At 38.2% G+C, this 26,319-nt stretch overlaps 3 protein-coding genes across 3 annotated transcripts in view; 2 read left to right on the top strand and 1 right to left on the bottom strand.

The window, feature by feature from the left end:
* Positions 1-6,183, top strand: part of LOC134663957 (dynein axonemal heavy chain 7-like) — a 60,978-nt gene extending 54,795 nt beyond the window's left edge. The window contains exons 66-73 of the mRNA XM_063520507.1: positions 302-543; positions 795-951; positions 1,437-1,603; positions 2,571-2,808; positions 2,878-3,029; positions 3,268-3,405; positions 3,582-3,725; positions 4,908-6,183. Coding sequence (XP_063376577.1) covers positions 302-543; positions 795-951; positions 1,437-1,603; positions 2,571-2,808; positions 2,878-3,029; positions 3,268-3,405; positions 3,582-3,725; positions 4,908-5,114 — 1,445 coding nt within the window. The 3' untranslated portion in view covers positions 5,115-6,183. The remainder of the gene's footprint in view (positions 1-301; positions 544-794; positions 952-1,436; positions 1,604-2,570; positions 2,809-2,877; positions 3,030-3,267; positions 3,406-3,581; positions 3,726-4,907) is intronic.
* LOC134663963 (elongation factor Ts, mitochondrial) overlaps positions 1-26,319 on the bottom strand; it is a 168,319-nt gene that overhangs the window by 59,303 nt on the left and 82,697 nt on the right. The window lies entirely within an intron of this gene.
* Positions 7,741-26,319, top strand: part of LOC134663958 (dynein axonemal heavy chain 7-like) — a 40,003-nt gene continuing 21,424 nt past the window's right edge. Inside the window, exons 1-24 of the mRNA XM_063520508.1 lie at positions 7,741-7,849; positions 7,938-8,165; positions 8,282-8,486; positions 9,721-9,856; positions 10,304-10,467; positions 10,547-10,700; positions 10,782-10,931; positions 11,850-12,041; positions 12,604-12,732; positions 13,324-13,571; positions 13,719-13,940; positions 14,402-14,483; positions 14,571-14,695; positions 14,785-14,962; positions 19,584-19,705; positions 20,180-20,464; positions 20,580-20,702; positions 21,476-21,629; positions 23,378-23,604; positions 23,816-23,960; positions 24,338-24,466; positions 24,787-24,949; positions 25,293-25,408; positions 25,952-26,111. Coding sequence (XP_063376578.1) covers positions 7,943-8,165; positions 8,282-8,486; positions 9,721-9,856; positions 10,304-10,467; positions 10,547-10,700; positions 10,782-10,931; positions 11,850-12,041; positions 12,604-12,732; positions 13,324-13,571; positions 13,719-13,940; positions 14,402-14,483; positions 14,571-14,695; positions 14,785-14,962; positions 19,584-19,705; positions 20,180-20,464; positions 20,580-20,702; positions 21,476-21,629; positions 23,378-23,604; positions 23,816-23,960; positions 24,338-24,466; positions 24,787-24,949; positions 25,293-25,408; positions 25,952-26,111 — 3,832 coding nt within the window. The 5' untranslated portion in view covers positions 7,741-7,849; positions 7,938-7,942. The remainder of the gene's footprint in view (positions 7,850-7,937; positions 8,166-8,281; positions 8,487-9,720; positions 9,857-10,303; positions 10,468-10,546; positions 10,701-10,781; positions 10,932-11,849; positions 12,042-12,603; positions 12,733-13,323; positions 13,572-13,718; positions 13,941-14,401; positions 14,484-14,570; positions 14,696-14,784; positions 14,963-19,583; positions 19,706-20,179; positions 20,465-20,579; positions 20,703-21,475; positions 21,630-23,377; positions 23,605-23,815; positions 23,961-24,337; positions 24,467-24,786; positions 24,950-25,292; positions 25,409-25,951; positions 26,112-26,319) is intronic.

A 26,319-nucleotide genomic window follows, 5' to 3' on the forward strand; every position in this document is an offset into this window, starting at 1 on the left:
AGTAAATCATAATCATAATTCAAAGACAGATTAACACATTTAGGGGGCTATTAATACGTTGATTTTGTTGTCCATTATGACTTCTCCGAAAGAAATGCGATTTTTAATTTTCCCTATATTAATTACGTAGGTAGGATCCACGATTTAGGCATTAGAAATAGGTACTAGGTCATTAAAATGTCAACATTAAAATATAGGTATTGCAGAAAATGGCAATTGAAACGCACAAGTCCCTGAGATAAAAGCCCACGTTTATTTTATAAGTCCCTAAATAATTAATGCACGCTAATGTTTACTTCAGGCTTAAGAGCGAATATCGCTCGTTCTTACCAGAGCGATCCGATCAACGATCCAGAGTGGTTCGAAAGCAACAAGCAGCCAGAAAACTTCAAGAAGCTGCTGTTCGCGTTGTGCTTCTTCCACGCGGTGGTGCAGGAGCGGCGGCAGTTCGGCCCGCTGGGCTGGAACATCCGCTACGAGTTCAACGAGACCGACCTGCGCATCAGTATAACACAGCTTAACATGTTTCTCAATGAATATGACGTTAGTGGCCTACAAATTATTTATAAAACGTTATTAATTGTCTAAAAGAAAAAAAATATTAACATTGCTGAGTTTACTATTTAACTCGTCTTATACGTCTCGTTTAATACGTCGACACGTGGGTTATTTGTGTGCATAATAACGTCGGCGAACATGTTAAGTAATTTTTATTTTGTAAACAGTCTAACTAATCTGTCCCAGGCTGGATGGCTATGCATTGAAATAGAAGCTGATAATAAATATTGTGTCAGGATGTGCAATTCGTGGCGCTGCGATATTTGACGGGAGAATGTAACTATGGCGGGCGCGTGACCGACGACTGGGACCGCCGGTGCCTGAATACTATACTGTACAAGTTCTACAACCTCAGGGCTATTCGCGAAGACAAATATAAACTGGAATCTACCGGTAAGTAACAGGAAGTAGCACAATCAGATTAGGACTACAAGTAGAAAAAATATGATTTAATATTTATCCTCTCAAGGCGGCTGTTTTGATTTTTCTTTAATAAACAAATGAAAACAGGTTGTGAAAGGCAAGAGAAATCTGCCAATATGACATTTAAAAAAAAATTGTCCTGTATCCTAAGCTACAGGGTGTACTGAATATCAATAAGTACTTAAACCCATAACCCTACTTTCTGGTTAAGTCGCAGTCGAATAAAATGTCGATATTGGGGTAGATCGCGTACAAATATATAGACAAAAGTGGAATTCATATTCCTCCAACTTTCCTCTTAAGAGAGTCCTCTGAAAAGGTATAAGCGCTAAATCTGGATTTAGCAAGTATTTTCTCTAACATGTATTTTATTCCGAGAAACTGTCGAAGTTTTTTTTGTGTAGAATTTAATCGGCTTTAATGTTGCCTTACATTAAAACTAATGTCCTTGGTAGGCATATATTATATACCGGACCTGAAGGAGCACGCGGACTTCATCGCGTTCGCGCGGTCCCTGCCCGTGGCCACGCCGCCTGGAGTTTTCGGCTTCCACTCCAACGCTGACATCACCAAGCACTTCCGCGAGGCCAATGAATTGCTCAACACCGCCATATTGACGCAGGTACACTCGAACGCAGCTCATCGCATTTAATTTATTAATAAATTAATATATCAATAGGCTGTATATTTCAAATTTTTTATACATTTTAATTAGCTTAGTTACAGTGTCGCAATAGTATCAGATAAGAAGCATATGTATCATTTAATCATAATTAGAAACGTGCATTATAAATATTGTATTTAGTACCTATGTATACCTAGATTGTAGAAAACATATTTTTCTTATTTTTCATTCATTTGCCGGTTCGCGACTCAAGGATCGTTTGGTAAGTGACCTCACAATGATATATTGTTAATCTTGTATTTTCCGATATAACAGAATTTACTATCTTATCACTTTCAAATAAAAATCACCTACTTACATGCTAACATATTTAGACATAATTATACTGCTTATAAAATAAACTAATTATCATCCACATGCAACAAGGATCTTTACAAGAAATATTTGGTAAGCAATAAAAATAAACTAACTAATGTAGCTCAGTGACACAAGAGGGTCTTGACCTCCGAAACAAGAGTAATCTCCACTCTCTTGATAGATCTCAGGATCCTTCGAAAAACCTTTCTTTCCGCTACCAGGACCTGACATTCCTCTTTTTGTGTTAGTGTCTAGGCCTAACAACCATACTTAAGGACTGGTCGAATGACGGTCTTATATATCTGTACCTTAGTATTTCGGCTGAGAAGCCTAGACGCCAACATTTAATAGAGGGCTGCACTGCATCGCAGGGCGTTTTGGATGCGAATATTGATTTCCTCCTCCCTGGTGTTTGTATCGGTAATGGTACTAAATGGTGAAATCAAGCTACCAAAAGTTGCCAAATCCACGGTAAACAAATAAAATCAATATAAAATCAACCCTAAGAATTTAGAACCACTAGATTTAGAATAAATGCCTTATATTAGCAAGACTTAACAGTAGTCAGTCATTCTGAATCATTAATAAATTTTTGTTATAATCATAGGACACGATGGCCGGTGGAGGTGGCGGCGCAACGCCGGAGGAGCAAGCCATGGCGATAGCGGAAAATGTGCTGGCGCGATTACCGGCTAAGATCCTATCGGGCCCGTCGCACGAGGGTGACCTCAAGCCGGCCGAGATGTCACCCATGTCTATCGTGGTCATCCAGGAGGCGGCGCGCTTCGAGCGCCTTGTCAGCGTCGTCCGGACTAGCTCACGAGCTGTTATTGGCGCTGTGCAAGGTACAATGATTAACGATTAAACGATGAATGAATGAATACTTACAGATCTTACAATAATTGTTGACACAGGTGTGAGTGTGCTCACGGACGTAACGGAGGAGGTGCTGACGAGCATGGTCCGCGGGCGCATACCAGCGTTGTGGGCCGGCAAAAGTTACCCGTCTCTCAAACCGTTCGCGGCGTACGTCGACGATCTTCTGGCTCGACTAGCGTTTTTACAGGTAATATTTACGTACCCGACTACAGAAACGCCAAAAGGGACGATTGCAACGTTACGGTGAGTATAATATGCATATTTTGTTAGCTATCATAAATGGAAAGTGTTATTTTTTTTTAATTTATTATACAATGCAAGAATAAATTATAAATCGACTCGACTACATCATTCCAGTCTTCCACCAGGCATTCTTTGTCCGTTTTGATAAATTTGTGTCGTGAACACGTTTAACATCTGTGCAGCACTGGCACGCGAACGGGCCTCCGGTGGTGTTCTGGCTGTCGGGCTTCTACTTCCCGCAGGCGTTCCTCACCGCCGCGCAGCAGAGCTACGCGCGCAAGTACAAGATACCCATCGATCAGCTCGCTTTCCACTATGAGGTACATATACGAACAACATAATTGCCACATTTCCATCCGATAACGCAGCGCAAAGGATGGTACTTTATTTATTGGTTGCTGTGATGTGAGACTGAACCTTATGAAAATAGGGCATCAATGTTATTTCCCATGTCACCTTGACGTGCATATTACATTATTCTTCGTCAATTCCACAGGTGCAGCGTACATTCCACCTTGAGGAGCGGCCTGTCGAAGGCGTGTACATCAAAGGGCTGTTCATGGAGGGTGCGCGCTGGAACATGGAGGACTACTACGTAGACGAATCGTTCCCGAAGGTGCTCTACGACACATTCCCACCGGTATGAATCACATTAATTATTACTTTTGGTTCAACGAAATATAGGTACCTGGTACATAAAAACATAATAAAAAGCTTAAATTAAACACAAACATATAACAAAAATTGCCTTAGATCATGATCGCTTGGTAGGGTGCTCAGAAGGCTGACCGCATTGCTCCTCTGAATAGCAATGCTGATCTGCTGAGCAAAATATTGGCCGGCCCTTTGGTCAACCGAAGTCTCTATAAGGCGTTAAGGCACAGTACACTAAGAACAGTAGTGAATCTAAGGCCGCTCGGCAAGTTATTTGCCTACTCTTGCGTTGGCGCTTAGGGTTGTCACTTTTATTGTACCTTCATACTGATACGCGACCCGGCCGCCGCGCCCCGCGCCCCGCGGCGGGTTGGTCAACGACACCTTCTCGTAACTCATGAGGCCCTGGTACTTGTGTAGCGCTAAATTCAATTTTTAAAGAGTTTTTTTCTCGATTTTAGCCACCGTAGCCTATGGAGACTAACAAGTAACGCTAAGCGGTATTCGTAGGCAATGAATGTTCCTATATTAAGGGTTGACACCCTGTGCCCCATGTGCGTTTCTGACTTTTGATGCAATTGTTCCTACAATACAATACGACCGCGGCGAGCTGTACTGAGGCCTACCGAGAGCAGACAAATGTGAGCGGGTGGGCAGCGTACTCGAATGCACGCGATCAAAGTCGCGGTACAGCCCACACTGCCGCCACCGTATTCCCCCGTATTTTATGCTAATGTGTGCGTGGCAGCGCGTGCGTACACGGCGTCCGGCGCGCTCGCACACATTCAAGCCGGCAGCGGCACATTTCTATGAAGATTCACTACTGTTCTTGTACTGTGGTTAAGGCTACTCCAAACGCCGCAAATATGTAAGTGCTGCCAAGGGTGACATATTTGCGACGTTTGAGACTTTCGGCCGAGGCTAATGGTTCTGAAACTAACTATATTTCTTTAATGAACAAAGTAGCCAGAACCATTTATAGTTTCTGATTGTTGATTGTTCATCATTTACATTCAACAACCTCGGTTTTTATGTGTATGAGTGTATCTACTACGCAAGTACACAATTATTTGACGTTGCTAAGATGAAAGCATTATTGTTTCGCTACACACCGACAGCCAACATCCTCAGCGTGACTTGATGCTATTCTATTTTATTCGTGTTTCAGGTATGGCTCATTCCTATGAAGAGCTCAGACATCCCCAAGGAAGAGTTCTACAACTGCCCGCTGTACAAGACGGGCGAGCGGCGCGGCGTGCTGTCCACCACGGGCCACTCCACTAACTACATCCTGTTCATGCGGCTGCCCACCAGCATGCCCCCCGACCACTGGATCTTGCGCGGTGTAGCGCTGCTCACACAACTGCCGTTTTAAAGGATCGCAATATGGATTCCACCTTTTTAATATTATGTCTTTATTGTCTAGGTATTCAGCCGACGTATTTACCTATCCCTATTACTTTCATTAGATTTTTTTTTTCTTGGTTGGTTTTCTGTCTGGTTGGTTCCGGTCTGCTATTTGCTATTTTGAGATAGATCAGAGTCGAAACAAGACAAAGGTGTTAAATATAAATAAAACAATACTAACTATAACTACCTGTAGGGCCACTTGCACCATCCCACTAAGCCGGGGTTACCGGTGAAACCTGGAGTTACCATGGTTACCAGTACAATTTGACACTGGGTTAACTGTTAAACCGGTTAACCCAGGGTTATTGGAATGATGCAAGTGGCGCTTAGTAGCGCTAGTGGCTTAGCGGTAAGAGCATGCGACTCTCAATCCGGAAGTCGCGGATTCAAACCCTAGCTCGTAGTAATGAGTTTTTCGGAACTTAAGCACGAAATATCATTTGATAATTTACCAGTCTCTTTTCAGCGAAGGAAAACATCATGAGAAAACCGGACTAATCCCAATTCAGGTTTACCCTCGGGGTTGGAAGGTCAGATAGCAGTTGCTTTCGTAAAAACTATTGCCTACGCCAATTCTCGGGATTAGTTGCCAAGCGGACCCCAGGCTCCCATGAGCCGTGGCAAAATGCCGGGATAGCGCGAGGAAGATGATGAACTACCTTTTCTTTTTCAATTGAAGCTCAATGTTTTGTAGCGTTTTCTATAGTTTTAATAATTAGATCTTTAAGACCGCTTCTTTCTAGACAAAAAAATTTGGTACCTACCTATATATGGGTTTCATGTGATTACAGTATTTTAATAGTTTTACTATTTTTATCTCATTTTTATAGGTCTGTTAATGGTAGCCGTCACTTTTAATCGTGAAGTCAAAGTGTTTTTTTTATATTTTAAAATGCTGACACAGCTTCTCGGTAGCAACTGGGCTGTAAGAGGCCATTTTCCTATAAGTGTGTGTGTGAGAGAAAAAGAGACGAGAGAAGACATAATTACCATTGCATTTTCTCATCGACATTATGTGTATTGTGTTATTATTACCTACTTCGTTATTGTTGTTTTCATTGTGTTGTTATTTATATAAATATTAAATTGATTTTACTTGTAAAGTCGTAATTTCTTTTATGTAGCCATTTTTGAGTTTTATTCTTATAAATAATAATTTGAGATGAAAGGGGACAACGTCACGTGATCGTTTCTCCATACAAACGTAGTCTTCATATTAGGTAAGTTAGGATTCCTGTTTCGCCGGATTTACTTTAGGACGTCACAATCCAATACGAGAACAAGATAACACAATAAGAGAGTCCGACGAAACAAAAATCCGGCGAATTCGGAACTAACCCCATTTTCCTCAGCATTAACATTATCCTAACAAGTTCCTTTTTAGCCCTCGCCACGTTGCGGATTTTCGATGGAACTAATTTATTTTAATGGCAATTATTTTGTTTGACATCCGACATTGAAAGTCATTGAATGTCACCGATGTAAACAAATCGAAAATGATTGTAAATATTTCAGGATAATAATAGATTTTGCAATCAAAATGCCCAAAAAAATTCACACCGATGCTAAACAAATAATTTTAAATACATTAAAATACTTGCGACAGAAAAAGGATACGGGATTCAGTAGCATTCCATTAAACAATGTTGTGAAATTATTTGTTGACATGACGGGTACTGATTTTCATAGTGAGTTTGTAATAAACTGGTTAGTTTTGTACTAAATATGAATATTAATTATTAAATTATTATTTTTCTCATTTAAGGCGTCTTTAGTGCTATAATCAAAAATATTTATTATAAGAATGAGCCATTACCACCACGAGTGACTGAATCTGGTAAATATATATACGGAGGTCGAATATTTAGAATCAAATTATGGCGGATAGGTAAATTATTCATACTTAATTATCAACTAAACATGCTCTTTCGATTGGGTTTCGATTGGGAAACATACTTCTACAACTCACATGTACATAATTGTATACCTCACTCGCTCTTGCACGATGCCAATACACACTGTCCCGACTATTCATGACGTACACGTATTGTTGCTATATGTAAGCTGTTTGTAGCGACATTATATCAGGGCTAAAAAAGAACTTGTCAGGCTATACCTACTTATACAAAGCAATTCTACCTAATTTGATGTAGGCATAATTATATTAGTTAGGACCAAAGAATATAATACTCACGTTAGGACTGTTAGGAGCTCTTCAAAAAATGTATGGGATTAGTCTCGCTCCTAACTCTTACAAATAATAAAACAAACTAAAAAAGTATGGAGTGTAGAAGTCTACCTTCCATATAAAAAAGTAAAATCAAAGGGCCCAGCTATATATTGTTGATATGTATATTAACAAAAAAATTTGTAAATTCCCGCATAATCAAGCATGTAATCTAGCCCTAGACTCAAAGAGCATATAATCACTACGTTTTACCTAGACTACGATTGATGTCATGAAATGTGTCAAGGCATGAAAACTAAGAAACAAACTGACACGTCGTTTCCATGGAGACGATATAATTTTGTTGTTCTGTCAATATTATGATTTGGTGTTGTTCATTCTTACTTCAGTTTTTCATTTATTTATTTATTAGAAAATAATTCATTTTCATTAATAATTAAGGTGAATAAGTGAAAAAGGTAAAACTGTATTGCTATAAAGTAATAGCTTCAAAAAAGGCACTTCTTAAACAGGTAAAATATAACTATTCGCTGCATCGTATCATAATCGTTTTTTGTTGTTATTCATTATTTTTTGTTCTATGTACCTATTACCTTTTAGATATCATGCAACGTGGAAATAAACCAACCCGAAAGAAAAGCCAACCCGAGGCATCTTCGAGTAGTAGTATGCCAAAAGTAAGGAAGTTAGATATGATGCCAGAAGACTTCAAGATACGAACGCACCCACTATATTCATTACCCGAAGAACTGCTCAAATTTCCGTCTAAACCTACAAAATCAAAAAAACAGCAAGAATCCAAGCCGGCCGCAAAGAAACGTCCTACAGGTAAAGTACCTAAAATACTTTTCCGAACATGTAAAAAACTTTTACTTCGACAATCTCTCGTATTATATGCTGACATACTACGGATAATTTATAATTCTTCCAACTAATTTACGCAGTGATCCAAAGTTATAACGCTTTAAGAAAAGCGCGCGAAGAATTCAGGAGTAAACTTATGAGCTTAATTTGCCAATCTGCTCCCGGCGAGGATGGAGACGGTAGACCGCCCACCGAGGAGGAGAATAAAGCGCGATACTATTATTACATTCACTACGGCCTCGATACTATCCACGTTGCACCCCTGGACAACAGAACAATACTCCGGTATATTTATTTTGTGTTTAGTTTTCATTTAACTGGCAGCTCGATTCGGAAAATGCATTAGATTTCTACTAGACTTCAACAAGTGCCGCCTGTCTCGCCATTCCGCCCTCAATGACATCCTGAGAAGGGCGCTCGTCAGTGCCGGCGTTCCCGCCGCTCTGGAGCCCCAAATAGTGCGGAACGACGGTAAGCGCCCTGACGGGATGTCACTGATTCCCTGGAAGATGGGTCGTGCGTTGGTATGGGACGCCACTTGCGCTGACACGCTAGCGGCGTCCTACGTCCCATCGACCAGCAGGCGTGCTGGCGCGGCGGCGGACACCCGGGAGCGTCTAAAGGTAGCCAAGTACAGCTGTCTCGGCGCCCAATACGAATTCGTTGCATTTGGCGTCGAGACACTTGGTTCGTGGGGCAGAGGCGCACATATGCTCCTTAAGGAGCTTGGGAAAAGGTTGAGGGAGGCAACGGGTGACCCTCGCGCGGGCAGCTTTCTCGCACAGCGAATTGCCATCGCAATCCAGCGCGGGAACGCTGCCTGCGTGTTGGGCACCCTCCCGAGGGCACCAAATTTTGATAGGTATTTTTAATTTTTAGTTTTAATTATTTTAATTGTAGTTAGTTTTAGTTTTATATTCCTATTTATGTCTTTTAGTAATTTATGTAATTTAATATTTCTTATAATGTTGTACATACATGGATACAATAAAACCTTAATCAACAAGTTACGATATGGATAATTTAAAGATATTTGTAAGATAGATATATGTCAAATTTGACGTTTCCGCGATTCTGACTTAGATATGACTTAGATATCTAAGTCACATCTAGTCGATATCTAATGTAGATCTAGTTGATCTCTAAATCGTCTCTAGATTTTGTGATTAAGTATTTCGAAATCCGAATAGGCCTGTGGCAGTGTTCGTACATTAAGTTGGCTTCAAAATTTGTAAATCAATTTTGTGATCTGATGATGTACTGAACTGTTATAATCAATCACAAGGCAACCTCAAATAATAAAGTCCTTTCCAGGGATAGTATGTAATACAAAAATGTATTATAATACAAGTTTAAAAAAATCTTATTGTTTGTTGCAATGTTTTTTCGTGCCGACATAAAATACATGGCCAGTAAAGGGAATTAAATTAAAATAATGATAATAGTATGATAAGAAAGGATAGCATTTGTAAAATTAGTAGGTAAACAAATAGTTTATTATTTTACCTACTGGTTTAAGGGTGCATAATTTGCTTACACTACAATTGAGACAATGGAAAGACACTTTATTTGCGGTTACCGCCGAAATGCGTGAGGATTTCATCATGAGCATGAAGAAAGCAATCGTGGACTTCGTTTTGAAAGATCCAAACGAGGTATGAGACATGAATTTGATATAGGCAAATTAAAATAAATAGGCACATACATGGTACAATATGAACTTAGTAAACAATTGATTTTAAACCGTTTTGTTTTTGGTATACAATCGTTTAAAGCTATGTCAGTTTAAAGCTTTAACAGTCGCTATACATACATTAAGACACGCAAATATAATTTTATCATTATCATATATTTAATAACAATATCCGAATTTATTAGATTATCCAAATTTATTAAAAATAGTAATAATGATGTTCTGTAAATGTTTTAATGTATGAAATAATAATGGTGCTGTAACAGATATAATGTGTTGACATGTAAAATACTTAAGTACATTTTATCAATAAAAGTTTGATTGATTGATTGATTGATATTATAAATATTGGTATATCACAAAAACATTGGATGATCACTATAATAAAAGTATTCTTAATTTGTCATAGAAACAAGATACGGAAACCGAAGGAGCGTTTAAAAATGAAGAGGTTTTTAAAGACGGTTCGTTAAGAAGCCGGTACGCCGCTTACAAGGCAACTCTTCTGAAGGACCTCTACAGCGTAAACCCTTGTATTGCTCAAGTCTTGCAAATTTGGTGGAAACAATTCAAGTAACTTCTACCCATATTTCTACTTGCACTTCATTTACGAATGGTTTCGTAATGGTAACGAGCATGAATTTTGTTTTAGCAATCTCCGTTTAATAAGTATGAAGGATATAACACAAATACGTGAAGCTTACGAGTTACAAGACTTTTGTTTCGTGTGCAAGAGACATATTGAAGCAGCTTGTAATGTGCTTACGCTTCAATGGATTCCGACGTTGCAAGCCATTTTTCTTCAAGTAGGGCAAAGCTAAAATAAAATTAAAGTATCAGTATGTTTATATCCGAACACATAATAGGTATGTGTTTTATTTTTACAGGGCATCAAAAAGAAACAGATTCCAGATACAAAGTATGCACGTAAAATAAAGCATTTCTACAATTGCCTGGCTTGTATGATGACCTATAATTTACAAACTCTATGTTTGAAATCAATGAAAGACTTTACAGAATACATCATGGATGTGACGGTATATGACACGTATTTCCATTTCCACTTAGTTTCAACGTATAGTAATTAGTAACTACCTTAGTATTTATCTATTTGATATATGAGTACTCTACACAGAGTTCGTTTTTAGGGTTCCGTACCTCAAAAGGAAAAAACGGAACCCTTATAGGATTACTTTGTTGCCCGTCTGTCTGTCCGTCCGTCTCGACTGTCAAGACCCTTTATTTCGGTGGTGGTGGTGGAGGTGGAATTTAAACAATACATATACCTATTTAGATCTACAGTCCCTTTTAAGTTGAAAAAAAAATCAATTTTCTAAGTTAGGTAATTTCCGTTGACCTATGAAATTTGGTAAGTAATATCGTCATATACTATAACTACAGGGTCATATCTGAAAACTATAAATTTGCTTGGAACCCTCGGTGGGCTAGTTCGACTAGCATTTGTCTGGTTTTTGTTCTCAATATTAATGAAGGTATTGAACTTATAGAGTCATAATATATTATATTCCTATTCAAATTAATTACCCAAATGTTATATGAAAGACTTCTCATGGAAGCTTGTGTACATTTTCCTTTCTTACCTCTTATCTTCAGGTCTGTCTGTCTATCTATCTGTCTGTTACCTCTTCACGCTTAAGCCGCTGAACCGATTTAAGTAGTTGAAGTTTGGTATAGAGATAGTTTGAGTCACAGGTAAGGACATATTAAGATCTAAAAACGAAGTTTTTATCTCGGAAATCATCCTTGAAGAGAGTGCAAAGGGGGGTAGAATTTAAAAAAATTGAAGTAAGCAATGCGCGAATTGAATGATTGCTATGCATTATCCAGGCGCTATACCTACTTTAGTTGCTGTTACTGATTCCACGCAGACGAAGTTGCGGGCAAAAGCTAATATAAAATATACGGCAGTAATATTCATACGTTTCCATTCACAGGGCGATAATCAAGGATTCGTAATAAACACGGTGTTTTCAAATGGTGACATTGAGTTTGAGCCCCCGTTTATGGAATTTATAGATCGGTTGTGTATTATATACGACTTTCTGATAGACGCCTGTCGACAATATCCTCGTTTGGAGACTATACTGTATTACGACTATGATTCTCATAGTAGTGTAACGCTCCAGGTACTATACAGGGTGATTCATGAGACGTGAGCAGGACTAATCCTGCACACTCAGTAACTGATAATTGATCGATCATCGTCGTATTTAGGTGAAACAACCACACTTTTTCCTATTTTGTAACTTTTTGGCGAGGGCAAATTTAATTCTCTACGACCATGGTCACCCTACAAGACCTAATTAATAAACATAAAACCTCTTTAACCGTAATGACAGCATTTTGATTAGGAAGAAAATAAACTGTCAAACGAGTGAGATACGAGTTTTCAAAAGTAACCGGACCGTGATGTCATTCAATTTGACACAGAATATCGGTAGTTTAGTATTCTAATTGTACGGTGACCATGCATGTCGTAAATAAATTAATAACTTTTTTTCTTCAACACGACTAGAAAATTAACGTTAACCTCACTAATACTGATACAAAACAGTTGCTTATAATTTACGAAATGCGCAGTGTTAGTCCTGCTCATGTCTCCTGAATCACCCTGTATAGACTTACGATCTAAACACAACATTTTTTAACATAAAAATGTGCGATATTTAATACATTTATTTATTTTAGCCAAAAATAGATCGGGAACTTGTGAAAAAATACAAACAAGATATTAAAGATTTAATTAATGAACAGAGAATTGGGCCCGAAATGCGAACCAAAGATTTTGACCCTTATGTTTGCTTGTTAAACGGGGAGGTGAGTACGTTGTCATATTTAGCACCTATACAGCAAATTAGTTCGTGTTTAATATTGCCACATTAAAACTGCGACAACTGCGCTGTAACCGAGGGTACAATGTGGAAAAAGGTTATTTTTTGTTGAATTACCTACATTACCTAATATTACATCTACATTATACATCTTCTAAATTGTGTGTTCTGTAAAACTTGCTGGAAACTTAAGAGCCCTTCAATGTGCACACTAGCGCCACTGCTAAATAATCGTGATTATTTCAATTTAACGACAGGTATTTAAAAAAGGGGGCCGCTACGTACTGTACTGTGTATTTAAGTACCTCTTGAATACATCCAACTAGTTTTTATGTTGCTGGATTCGTCAATCTATGCGTCCAAAGTTAAAACGGCCGTTTTTGTTTTGAGTTCCCAGATCGACGAATCCAGCAACAGAAAAACTAGTTTGATGTATCCAAAAGGTACTTAAATAAACAATACAGTACGTAGCGGCCCCCTTTTTTAAATACCTGTCGTTAAATTTAAATTATCACGATTATTTAGCAGTGGCGCTAGTGTGCACGTTGAAGGGCTCTTAAGTTATGTTTTATTTTAGTCCCGGATGAAAGTTGAAGCTTTCCTAAAGTCAGTGCCTGAAAAAACATTTGAGCAGTTTTGCGAGGAATCGGTCAAGTACGTGGAGTTAGCGCGGGACATGACGCAATGTCTAGAAGGAAATGTTGATATTGGAATGTTCAGAATGCAAAGGACAGATCTGATTGGCATGTTGCGCCAAGCCGCCTTAAATATGGCCAATATGTTATTAAAAAGAATGACGGATGACTTTCGTAGAGAGATAAAGTCGTAAGTTAATTTCAAACCTTAATAGGCTAAAAATGTGATCGTTGTTTAGCTTGTTTGTTTTGGTTTATATATTTTGTACCTTCACGACATCTAAAATTTATAAAAAAAACGTATTTCTTAAGTTTATAAATAAGTATGTGGTGGCAGGATAAACGACGATTATTCAAATATTTCGGGTACCCTGTTGCGCCCACCGCCAGACACAGCCGCCCTGATGGAACTCATAGACTACTACGGGAAAGTCGAAGACGTTCTGGCGGACCAGATGGAAGACAGACTGCGCAATGTCATGCGATATATTTTGTTTCTGGGCGAGCATACTACTTTCACGGCGAATGAGATCAAAACTAACAGCCAAGCATTTCACTGGTAAATAACATACATAGAAAACTATATGCGCATGGTAGTGGTTTATAAACAAATTGAACTGTTAATAGAGTTATTGGTCAAAATATACCGTCATATATGAGTAATATTATTCATTTCATATACCATGGGCCGATTCTACTTGAGACTGCATAAAGAGAACCATATTTAATGTTTATATTGTTTAATCTATTGTTATCAATAGCTTTACGAAATCAACTCTTTGGTATTACCGACAGCGAAATAAGGCTAGGTAATAGGTACCAATGTTAAGTTCGACGATAGTGGACGGGTTAACCGTGAAATTTTCCCAGGACTGAAACACCGGGTGTGGCCTGTAATATGAGCAAAAAATTTAACTGTAGGCTGTACTCCTCATACTGACCAACATTTGTTCAGCGACTTTTAAAAATAACTTGTGGTTTATAAAATGAACTATTACTTCAAAATGTTGATGGTTTTAGGTACACTCGACTGCCAGGCATTATTGAAGAATCTAAGGTAATATGTGAGCAGAAAACGACAGAGTACCAGGATCTTCTAAAGGTAGGCTTCTTACTGGCATTGCACTTTTAATTAAATATTCGTCAATAGCGCTGACTACATTAATATGTTTTAAAAATTTTGCTTTAGGTTCGAATCGCGAAGTTTATAGACGATTTGGATGTTTACGAAGTGCAATGTGATGAGGTGCAGTATTGGGGAGAAATCAATGAATTGCCAACATATGTTTCAAAAGCGAAAAATCTCGATGAAAAGTAAGATTTCATACTTAGTATATTGGTATATTGTTAACTAATTTGTTTGTTACGTGCCATTTAATGTTTTTTAAATTCTTCTATATCAGGTTATCAAATGCGTTGACGAGAATAGATCAATTTAATGAAGAAGAAACTTCCTTTGGTTATGAATTGTCACAGTATCCAAAGAGAAAAATAATATATGACAAACTTGTACCATTTAAAAAGTTATTTGATGCTGGCCACGAATTTATCGAAAAACATCGCATGTGGGTGAATTCACAGGTATATATCAAAATTTTGTTTTCAGTCTTCAACAAAATTTTAAAAGCATGTTTTAGTTATTCAAAATATCTTGATTTGTTATTGTCTAAATGCCCATTTACATGGTGCGAGAATTCGCATTCGAGTTTCATTACATTGCGGTATTTGATTGGTCGGCTGAATTGGATGTAACCAATAGTCCTCAATGTAGGTAATTAAAATCGCATACGAGTTCGCGCGAGCTATAGACGAATACAATAATAATAAGATAGTATTATAAAACCTGCCTCGATGACGGTGTTAACATTGTTATGGCAGGTGTCCGGACCTCTTTGCAATAGACAGTGGCGGATTTGCAGTCTTTGCCGCCCTAGGCCCCAAGCCTTGTAGCCGCCCCTTTCTCAGCATCAGCGCCCATCATATTGACTACATTTAGGTCAGGCAACGAAAAGATATAGGTATTATAGAGGGTAATGCTTGGGACACATTTTTTACTTAGTAACTTTTTTGGACTCATAGGAAGTGAACATATCAAAAGTTGGGGGGTTTTGTTTGAAGGTCACATTTTTCGGTTTTTCGCTTATTATATCTTAGAAACTATACGTCCTTGTGACATGATCATAGGAACATAGGTTTTATGAAAAAAATAAGCAAATACTTTATTCATTTTAAGTGACAGTTTTACCAATAACATTGACTTTCATGTACCTATAGCCACGTCAAATTAAGCCGAATTTGGGCAAGCTGCGGAAATAATTCGTGTAGTTTTGAAAATTGATACAGGCATACCTTGTGGTGTCTAGATAAACATACTAAAAGTCCTCGAGGGTAGGGGGTGTGCTGGGGGTGTAGAGGGGGGTTGAAGGTACCTTTTTTCATATTTTTGCTCATATCTCGAAAATGTGTACGAATTGCATTATAATTACTTCGGACAAAAGTTTTAACATAAAATTTACTACAAATTTGGTTATGTTTATTTTTACTCTGCGATCAATACTTTAGGAGCTACAGGCTGTTAAAGTTAAATAAGAGATAAAAAATAGACGGTTTAAAAAAACGTCGTATTTTCATAATTGTTCATCATAAATAAAATTTTTAATTAAGAATAAGCAAGCTAAATGACCTGCTGATAAAATATAAAAAAACCGGCCAAGAGCATGTCGGGTCATGCTCAGTGTAGGGTTCCGTAGTTACCCGTCCGTCAAAATAGACTATTTGCAAAAACTCAAAAACTGCTTAATCGATTAGGTTCGCTATATTTTTCTCTGAAAGTCTTTATTAAGCTTTACTTTCACGATTTTTTTCATATTTTTTGGACCCATGGTTCAAATGTTAGGGGAACTAAAGTGGAAAACACAACTTTTTTTCTTTCAGATCGATTATTTCCGAAAATATTAAGCAGATCAAAAAATGGTTCTCGAAGACCCGTATTCGTTTTAAAAGACCTATCCAACGACACCCCACACTATAGGGTGGAAGCGAAAAAAAATTTCATCCCCTTTTTAATGTACGGCAGCCACCCTAAAAAAATATTTTTTCTAATTTATATTTTACAACTTTGTCAGCGTAACTGATTTATATATTCGTGTCAAATGTAAACATGAAAACTAGAAAAAATTTTTTTTATGGTGGTTGCCCTACATTAAAGTGGGGATGAAATTTTTTTTCGCTTCCACCCTATAGTGTGGGGTATCGTTGGATAGGTCTTTTAAAACGAATAAGGGTCTTCAAGAACCATTTTTTGATCAACTTAATATTTTCGGAAATAATCGATCTGAAAGAAAAAAAGTTGTGATTTACCCCTTAGTTCCCCTAACTTTTGAACCATGGGTCCAAAAAATATGAAAAAAATCGTGAAAACATAACTTAGTAAATACTTTCAAGGAAAAATATAGCGAACCTAATCGGTACAGCTGTTTTTGAGTTATGGCAAATAGTCTATTTTGACAGACGGGTAACTACGGAACCCTACACTGAGCATGGCCCGACATGCATATGGCCTATTTTTTTATATTTTATCAGCAGGTTGCTTAGCTTGCTTATTCTAAGCTAATTTTTTTATTTGTGATGAACAATTACAAAAAAACGACGTTTTCTTAAACCGTCTATTTTTAATTACTTATTTAACTTTAACAGCCTGTAGCCCCTAAAGTATTGATCGCAGAGTAAAAATAAACATAACCAAATTTGTAGTAAATTTTATGGTAAAACTTTTGTCTTAAGTAATTATAATGCTATTCGTACAGATATTCGAGATATGAGCAAAAATATGAAAAAAAGTACCTTCAACCCCCCTCTACACCCCCAGCACACCCCCTACCCTCGAGGACTTTTAGTATGTTTATCTGGACACCACAAGGTATACCTGTACCAATTTTCAAAACTACACGAATTAATTCCGCAGATTTTTCTAATTTGCTTAGGCTACTACAAAAACATTAAAAACTATTTTCTTGAATAACTGCTAAACTATTTATCCTAAAATTATAAAAAAATCTGAGATTCTTACAATGAGGTCTTTGATTTGATATGTAACACGATATAGTTTGAAAAACTTTATTTTTAAATTTTCTCATTTACCCCCCAAAATATGGAGGCCATATTTAAAATTCATTTTCATCACACTCGCTCAGTAAATGTGGAATTGCACGTAGGCGTAGCGGGAGTTATAGAAAATTCGTTTTCCCTAGGGAGTTATGAAGTTTCTAGTGCCATAATTAACAGTTTTTTGTCTTTAAACTTATTTTTTGTATCGCAAGTGTGAGGAAAAACATTGTGTCTATCTCGGGGCGTAATAATATTGCAAACTCGAGCCTATAAATCGCTCCGGCAAGCCGTCGCGATTTAACTTACTCTCGTTTGCAATATTCAACTTACGCCCCATGTTGTACAATGTACTATTATTTACGTTACACGTCCATCTTTGGGTCACAAACTTACATATGTGTGCCAAATTTCAACTTAATTGGTCCGGCAGTTTCGGAGACCTCCCTCTTCCCCTGGCTCAAGGGCTACGGCCGGGGACTTTTGATATGTTCACCTCCTAGATAGTTCAAATAAAAATAGGTACAAAGTCAAAAATTGTGTTGCAAGCATTTCCCTCTTCTTCTTCCTCGCGTTATCCCGGCATTTCGCCACGGCTCATAAGAGCCTGGGGTCCGCTTGACAACTAATCCCATGATTTGACGTAGGCACTAGTTTTTACGAAAGCGACTGCCATCTGACCTTCCAACCCAGAGGGTAAACTAGGCCTTATTGGGATTAGTCCGGTTTCCTCACGATGTTTTCCTTCACCGAAAAGCGACTGGTAAATCAAATGATATTTCGTACATAAGTTCCGAAAAACTCATTGGTACGAGCCGGAGTTTGAACGCGCGACCTCCAGATTGCAAGTCGCACGCTCTCACCGCTAGGCCATCAGCGCTTTTTCCCATTTCCCTCTATAGGTACTTTTTTGAGAATTTGTTGCCTGGTCTAATTTTGAGTTATTTTTTGTTATCATCAGCGAATTTTTTGTCACAATTTGCCGCCCCTAATATCTTGCCGCCCTAGGCCCGGGCCTACTGTGCCTTATGGGAAATCCGCCACTGGCAATAGACCAGTTTCATTGTCCACCCAAACTTCAATCTATAGACCGGAACACTGTTCACTTTTTCTACAATAGTCCCAATGCCTGCTGCGACCGGTTCATGGGTGTCTATTTGTGCGCCTGTGAACGGATTCCAGCAGGCGTTCTACATGACATTAAAGCTCTCCAAAGGGCCTCTACGTGTTGGATCTGTATCCCCACGCAAGCCTATCAAAAGACCGGGATTTATAGGCCCGTGAAATCCAGAAAGGAGATAGTATTAAATACAAATAAAAAAAAATTTAATAGTATTACTAACAAGAAGTTACAGGTCGTGTTGAGATAGTGGGTACATTCTGTACATTATGTCTTCTAAATTACGATTATAAAATCACAAATAGGTAATTAATTATTCATTATAAAAAATCACTCTAAAAAAAACTAAAATTATTAAATTATCAATAATATTATTATTATTTAATATACTAGCGACCCGGATACAAATGATCCCCCAAACCCTAACTTAACCTTTTGAACGCAAATGACCGATATAATATCCGCACCATAGCTTCAACGCCAAAGATCGATTAATCCGTCACAGACCACAGAGCAACACAGACCTACGTGGATATTATGCCTAATAAAGTTCAATTTCAGGTATGACACTTCGGTGACGTGGCGTCCGAGTGACAGCTTTTGTTTTGCACAACGGGACTTAATCGCGTATTTAAGTTTTAAGATTTACCTCCGACGTTTCGAGAACGGCGTTGTCCCCGTGGTCTCGGAGAAGACTGGCTAAAGTTGACATCAACATCTAGCCGCGCGAGTTTTTGAACTAGTCGTATGATGTACAAGTACATAAAATATAGGCAATCAATTAACAATTAAAATTACATTTTTGTATAGAGCCAACATAACTTCTTTAAGGTTTTGCTTAGAGTTTTCCCTTGCAAATTTAGTTTAGATGGCAAATATAGTATATGTAGGAAGTCGAGGGGGCTTCGGCTATGTATTTTTAAAGGTTAAGTTTTTTTTATATGTAACATTTGGTATTAATTGAGTGTTCTGCTCTAGGTTGGGAGTTTTGATCCAGAAGACATCGAATCCGACGTGGGTTATTATTACAAGAACGTGTTCAAGCTAGAAAAACAATTCCAAGACGTGCCTGATACGTATCGACTTGCTGTAGCCGTTAGGTGAGCACAAGTTCAGTTTTATAAAGGTCATCTATTCATGAATTATGGCCAGTATTTAAAAAATTGTTATAGAGTCGGACCAAAAAAGTGCAGCGGATTTGATAGCCCACGCAGTGTAAGTGTTATTTATACGTCATAATTTCATAGAAGTCGGACGTTTAAAATAACACAAGCGTGGGGTATCAAATCCGCTGCAGACTTTTCTTGGTCTGACTGTACCTTCTAATTGGCCATTATTTAACCCTTTGAATTAACAAAAGCATCACCTTCCATGAAAGTGTGAAGGTAACTTTGACAGCGTACGCAATCACACTTATAGTAACGACAGCTTCAGGTGTTCTCGACGTTAAAAAGATGAATAAATTATTATAGCTTTTACGGGGTTTACCTTCCGGATATTTAAATTTGAAGGAAAGGAACAGTTATTGACTAAAGTATGGAATTAACATAATTTTGTATGTCGCTATTTTTTAGAGAAAAAATAGAACAATTCAAGTCGAATATGCCAATTGTCCAAACCCTGGGCAACCCTGGCATTAAGCCGAGACACTGGGAGAAGATATCCTCAATTGTTGGGTTTCCTATTGTCGTGGACGAGGAGTTAACACTGCAGAAGGTGATCGACTTCAATTTAGCGGACTTCATCGACAAGTTCGAAAGTATTTCGGAATCTGCCACTAAAGAAAACAACTTGGAGAAGGCATTGGAAAAGATGATGAAGGAATGGGCTGACCTTAGATTTGAAATCTTACCTTACAAGTTAGTGCAATATTTTTAAAACTGTTTTAGTAGTTTCAAAAAATCAATTAAGTAATACGAGTACACTGTATCAGATTCTGAATAAAAATAAAATGAAGAAACATAAAAATTTCAGAGAATCCGGAACATACATATTATCCGGTGTTGACGAAATTCAATTGCTACTGGACGATCATATTGTTAAAACACAGACTATGAAGAACTCACCATACATCAAACCTTTCGAAGAAATCATTCTGTAAGTAATGTTAATAACAAAACTTCCGTGAGACACAGACATATTACTTACTCGTAAATATACCTACGTACGGGTACGGAGTGAAACATGTCGAGCGTTTTTAACAAGCATTTATTAGGTCGACCTGTATGTAACTAACTATGTAATGGAATCTAAGGTAACTAATTTAACCATCTTCCAAGGATCGTAGCGTCATGAAAATTGGCAGCTGTATGTAGTTCTGATGACAATACAACAATATGGTACTGTCGAACTGATCTGATGATGGAGACAGGAGGTGGCCGTGAACTCTCGACCTGTATGTAACTAACTATGTAATGGAATCTAAGATAACTAATTTAAGCATCTTCCAAGGATCGTAGCGTCATGAAAATTGGCAGCTGTATGTAGTTCTGATGACAATACAATAATATGGTACTGGCGAACTGATCTGATGATGGAGACAGGAGGTGGCCATAGGAACTCTGTGATGAAACAACGCAACCTAATTGTGTTAGGGGTTTTTAGAATTGTCTCGATGAGTACTAGTTGTAGGTATATCGTAAGAAAAGTACAGTCAGCGATAAAAGCTTGTACCAAAAATGAAATTTTTGCCAAAAACTTATTCAACTTAAAATACGTGAGTGACCTGTTCTTAATAATATATACATTCTGTTAGTAAATCATTTATTTACATAGATAATAAGTTAGCGTTACATTCTTAGTTGTAAAACGCAATATTAGATGTCAAAGTTTACATTTACATTAATAAATTTAATTTTATTAAATTTTAGCGATTGGGAAGGCAAGTTAGTACTTCTACAAGAAATTTTAGATGAATGGTTAAAAGTTCAGGCTACTTGGATGTACTTGGAACCGATATTTTCGTCTCCTGATATTCAACAACAAATTCCGGAGGAAGGGCGTCGCTTCAGTGCCGTTGATAAGGTTACTATAAATAAGTCATGTACTCATGTATCCATCAGTTCTCAATTATCCATTCTGTACTATTAGTCAGTGCTGGAATCCAGCTCCAACGATTCCTATAAAATTAAAAACATAATATTATTTTATGTTTTTTAATTAAAGTAATGTAAAAAAAGGTTAAATTAATTAATTAAAGTAAATTACAAAAAACACACCTTCAGTTAAAACATATCTATAAACAAACAAACAATCAACACTTTCCCTAAAATAACCATGCAGGGGGCATCGTACTTGGCTCAAGGGTCGCCATAATCTTCTTTCCCCTGCCCTTATCCCACGTCATGTGGGGTCGGCACAACATGTTTTTCTCTTCCATTCTCCTCTGTCTTTCGTGTCCTCAGCACTTACTCCTTTCTTTCTCATATCCTCTTTCACACAATCCATCCATCGTTTTTTGGGTCTACCATACGCTCTCCGTCCATCAACATTCATCCCTAACATTCTTTTGCCTATATGGCATTCATCCCTCCTCATTACATGCCCATACCACGACAACCTAGCACTCCTCATTTTCTCCGTTACTGGAGCTACTTTCAAACTTCCTCTTATATACTCATTCTTAATCCGATCCTTTCTCGTCACTCCACACATCCATCTCAGCATTCTCATTTCCGCTGCATGCACTCTTCTTTCATCCGCTACTTTCGTCGCCCAGCATTCTGATCCATACATTACAACAGGTCTCACGATCGTTTTGTATATTTTCCCCTTAAGTTTAAGGGGCATTCGTGGATCGCAAGTTGTTCCAGAGACCTGTCGCCATTTCATCCATCCCGCATTTATTCTATTTTTCACGTCTCGGTCGATGTTTCCGTCACCTTGGATCAATGACCCAAGGTACCGGAAGTCAGAGCAGACTGGTAGGGATACACCGTTTAAGGCAATATGGGAAAAACTGGATGGACCACCGAAATCGCAGAACATGTGCTCCGTTTTGGATCTGCTTATTTTGAGTCCCACGCTTTCCAGCTTTTCTTGCCATTTTCCCAGCCTGCTCTGGACCTCAAGTGCATTTTCTCCGACAAGAACAATGTCGTCGGCAAACAGCATACACCAAGGTGCCTCCTCCTGTATGTTCGATGTCAGAGCATCCATAACCAGGAGGAACAAATACGGGCTTAAGGCCGACCCCTGGTGTAAACCTACCGCCACATTGAACTTGTCGGTTACTCCTGCTTCCGACCTGACGTGAGTACTGGCTCTGTCATACATCGCCTGAACAAGCCGTACATACTTCTCTGGCATTCCTTTCTCTCTCATACACCACCACAGAACCTCACGGGGTACTAATGCCTGCAGCATTCCCCGCTGAACAGCTATGGAGACCTGTTGGACCAAGTACGACTCAGAACGACCCAGAGCGAGGATCGCCACCCCACCACAAAATATAATTGCTAAGTTACATGTTTTAGAGAATTCATTTTTTCTGGATTTTCGCATACCTGTCAAAAGCATATCCCCGAAATAAACATAATAAATTGTTCCCAGTCGTTCCGAAAAATTACGTAGGTACGTGGTTAAACTCCGTCAAACTTTTCATACGTTTAGTATATGGTTTGACAAAGTTTAGACGCAGACACAAATCGGGAAAATTAAACGGGAGCTACATTTCATCCGCAAGTAACGACGACATTGATACGTGACTTTCGCTTATTATAAGTAAACCAAATAGGCTTTGCTGTTTTCAAACATGTTTGCTGATTTCTTAGATGTGGCGAGAGATTATGAAAGCTTGCTATACGGAACCTCGAGTGCTGGATGTAATCACGATAGAAAAAATGGTAGACCGACTAAAGAGATCAAACAACTTGCTTGAATTAGTACAGAAAGGACTGAATGCGTATCTCGAGAAGAAACGGCTGTACTTCCCGCGCTTCTTCTTCCTGTCCAATGACGAGTTGCTGGAAATTCTATCAGAGACGAAAGATCCTATGCGGTAATTTCAATAAAAATCTGTCAATAGTATCGGCCATATCTTTCCTGTGCATAATTAGAGCTATGCTATTACTTTTTTGACTGGGGGCCGGTTCTGTTTCAATAATTTGGTAACGACTTAGGGTAAAGGTTATCAAAATAAGATGAAGAATCGGCCTTCTGTAATACTACTTTACCAGAATAATGACTTGAATAGCGGTTTTTATTTACAGAGTTCAACCTCATCTAAAAAAATGTTTCGAGGGAATCGCTAAATTGACTTTTACTAGTGATATGGTTGTGACGCATATGCGCTCCTCTGAAGGAGAAATTGTGCAACTGGTTATGATCATCAATACCGTTGCTGCTAGAGGACAGGTTTGTTATAGATTTTAGGTATGTAATTTATACATCACTCGTATATTAATTATGGATACATTAGAAAACGTATAGAAAGCTTTTCTCCGCTTCCTTTATAAAAAAAACATACAGTAAACATACCCATCCAAGTATTTACTGGATATGCTAGGCTTTAACTCCGTAAGATCCGATAAGGCGTAACGTCAACTTAAGCTAATAACTGCACCATCATAAATACTGCATCTCAAATATTAAGAGGAGAGTCGGACTGCTTGGACTTAATGGCGAAGACGACTACCTTATTTGGACCCGGCAACTACTTCCTTCTTCCTTGAGGCTAAATAAATAATAGAACTTATTTTATTTAAATTAATGGATCTGTGATATCGACGTAGGTGGAAAAATGGTTATTGGAGTTGGAGAAGTCAATGAAAGTGTCTGTACATAACGCGGTGGCGCTCTCCTTCAAAGACTACATAGCGCGCGCGCGACAGGAGTGGGTGCTCATTTGGCCGGGCCAAGCTGTAAGTAATCTCCTCATTTTGACTTCAATTATTCAGAACACTGATATAAATAAAATAAGCAACGACGACCCAAATGAGTAGACAAGTATTTCTAAATACTTGTCTACATGATGTCATGGTGGGTATTGTGTGACATTCATTTACTTACAACCAATGCATTACTGGTAGAACAATTTTCCTATATTTGTGTCGTCTTATGGAAACATCCAAAACGCAATATTTGGGCTCGTTACACCACTGCTGAAAGACATTGCAGACAGGGTCGATGCCGAGTAATCTCTGAGGTGACTGAAGTATTAAGTAGAAATTATGTATTTTAGGTGCAATGCGTAGCAATGACATATTGGACCTCAGAAGTGACAGATGCAATCCACATCAGTCTATCGGCTATGATGGACTACTGGCACAAGTGTAATTATCAAATCTCCAAAATAGTAGATTTGGTTCGCGGTGAGCTAAGTCTGCAGAACAGAATTACTCTAGGTACGTTAATCACTTACATAATAGGAATAACCTTAGGTACGGTCTGATTCGAAATTTAAGATACGTCAAGTATTACGTCTAGATACGATATCGATTAGATATGTCAATGTCAAAAGTGACGCTCTTATGGCTCTACAAATAAGCTCGTGTCAGATATTTTTGCGGCCTTCGTTGTGTAAAATATTACTCGTATTGCAGGTTACACAATTTTACTGTATACTTCCGGTCAATTTGCTTCAATTCTAGTCATTAGAAAACAAGCAAATAAAAATATGGATTTTATATTAGTTATTACTTATAAGATCGTAATTTCATTTAATCAGTAAATGACCTTGTATTTAAGGAGCCCTTGTGGTACTGGATGTGCACGCTCGTGATGTGCTCATGCTGCTTATCGAATGTAAAGTGCATCATGACAACGACTTTAACTGGCTTTCTCAAATACGATACTACTGGGAGGTAAGATTAGATTATAGTGCGTCGAGGCTCAACGGGTAACCGCGTAGCAGTTTTAGCCGCGCAGACATTTTCGGCCCAATTCGGGTGTTAGTTATGCGATCTGATTCCGATACGATACTGATGCGTCAGAGCCAAAAGTGACCACTTTGGTTGAGAAAATGTCACTTTTGACACTGACAGGTCGGTATGGTATCGGAATCAGCGAATATTTTCGGCGTACCTACAATTTCTTTCTTGAAAATATACTATTTTTTACATACCTAATACCGTCTTCTTATGTCGAGTACAGAGTGCCTACCGCGAACCACGTTCGAAGTGTTGCCTCTTTATCGCACTCGTGAATTCGTACGTAAGCGTGACAGCAAGGCAACACGTCGAACGTGGTTCGCGGTAGGTACTCAGCACCCTTACTTTTACCGCTTACGTGCCGTACCGTAACTTTCACTATGCTCAACCATAATAAACAATAACGTTAAGAAACTAATAATGATTTTATTTGGTGTTTGAATCCTCAAAAACTCCGATTTTTATTATTATTTATAGGAACAAGAAGAAGATCAAAGTTGGCAAATTGCTACCCGCATGATAAACTCTCAGTTGATGTACGGCTACGAGTATCTCGGAAACGCGGGCCGCTTGGTCGTCACTCCGCTTACCGACAGATGCTTTAGAACTCTCTTTGGCGCTCTACATTTGAATTTAGGTAGGTATAGGGTTAGGCGTGGCAGCTGAGTTTATTATCATACTTTAGTTGGATGACGCCTAGTCTGTGTCTTTAGGTATTTAAATAAAAGTAAACCATTTTTATATTTTCGGGTAGTTATACAATTTATTGGTTAACCAACCAAATACAAAAACCGCCTGGATCTGTCACTGAACAACCTGACTTTAACCTACATTATTTTGATCAT

Source organism: Cydia fagiglandana, chromosome 4 (genome assembly GCF_963556715.1).
Source record: "Cydia fagiglandana chromosome 4, ilCydFagi1.1, whole genome shotgun sequence".
NCBI lineage: Eukaryota > Metazoa > Arthropoda > Insecta > Lepidoptera > Tortricidae > Cydia > Cydia fagiglandana.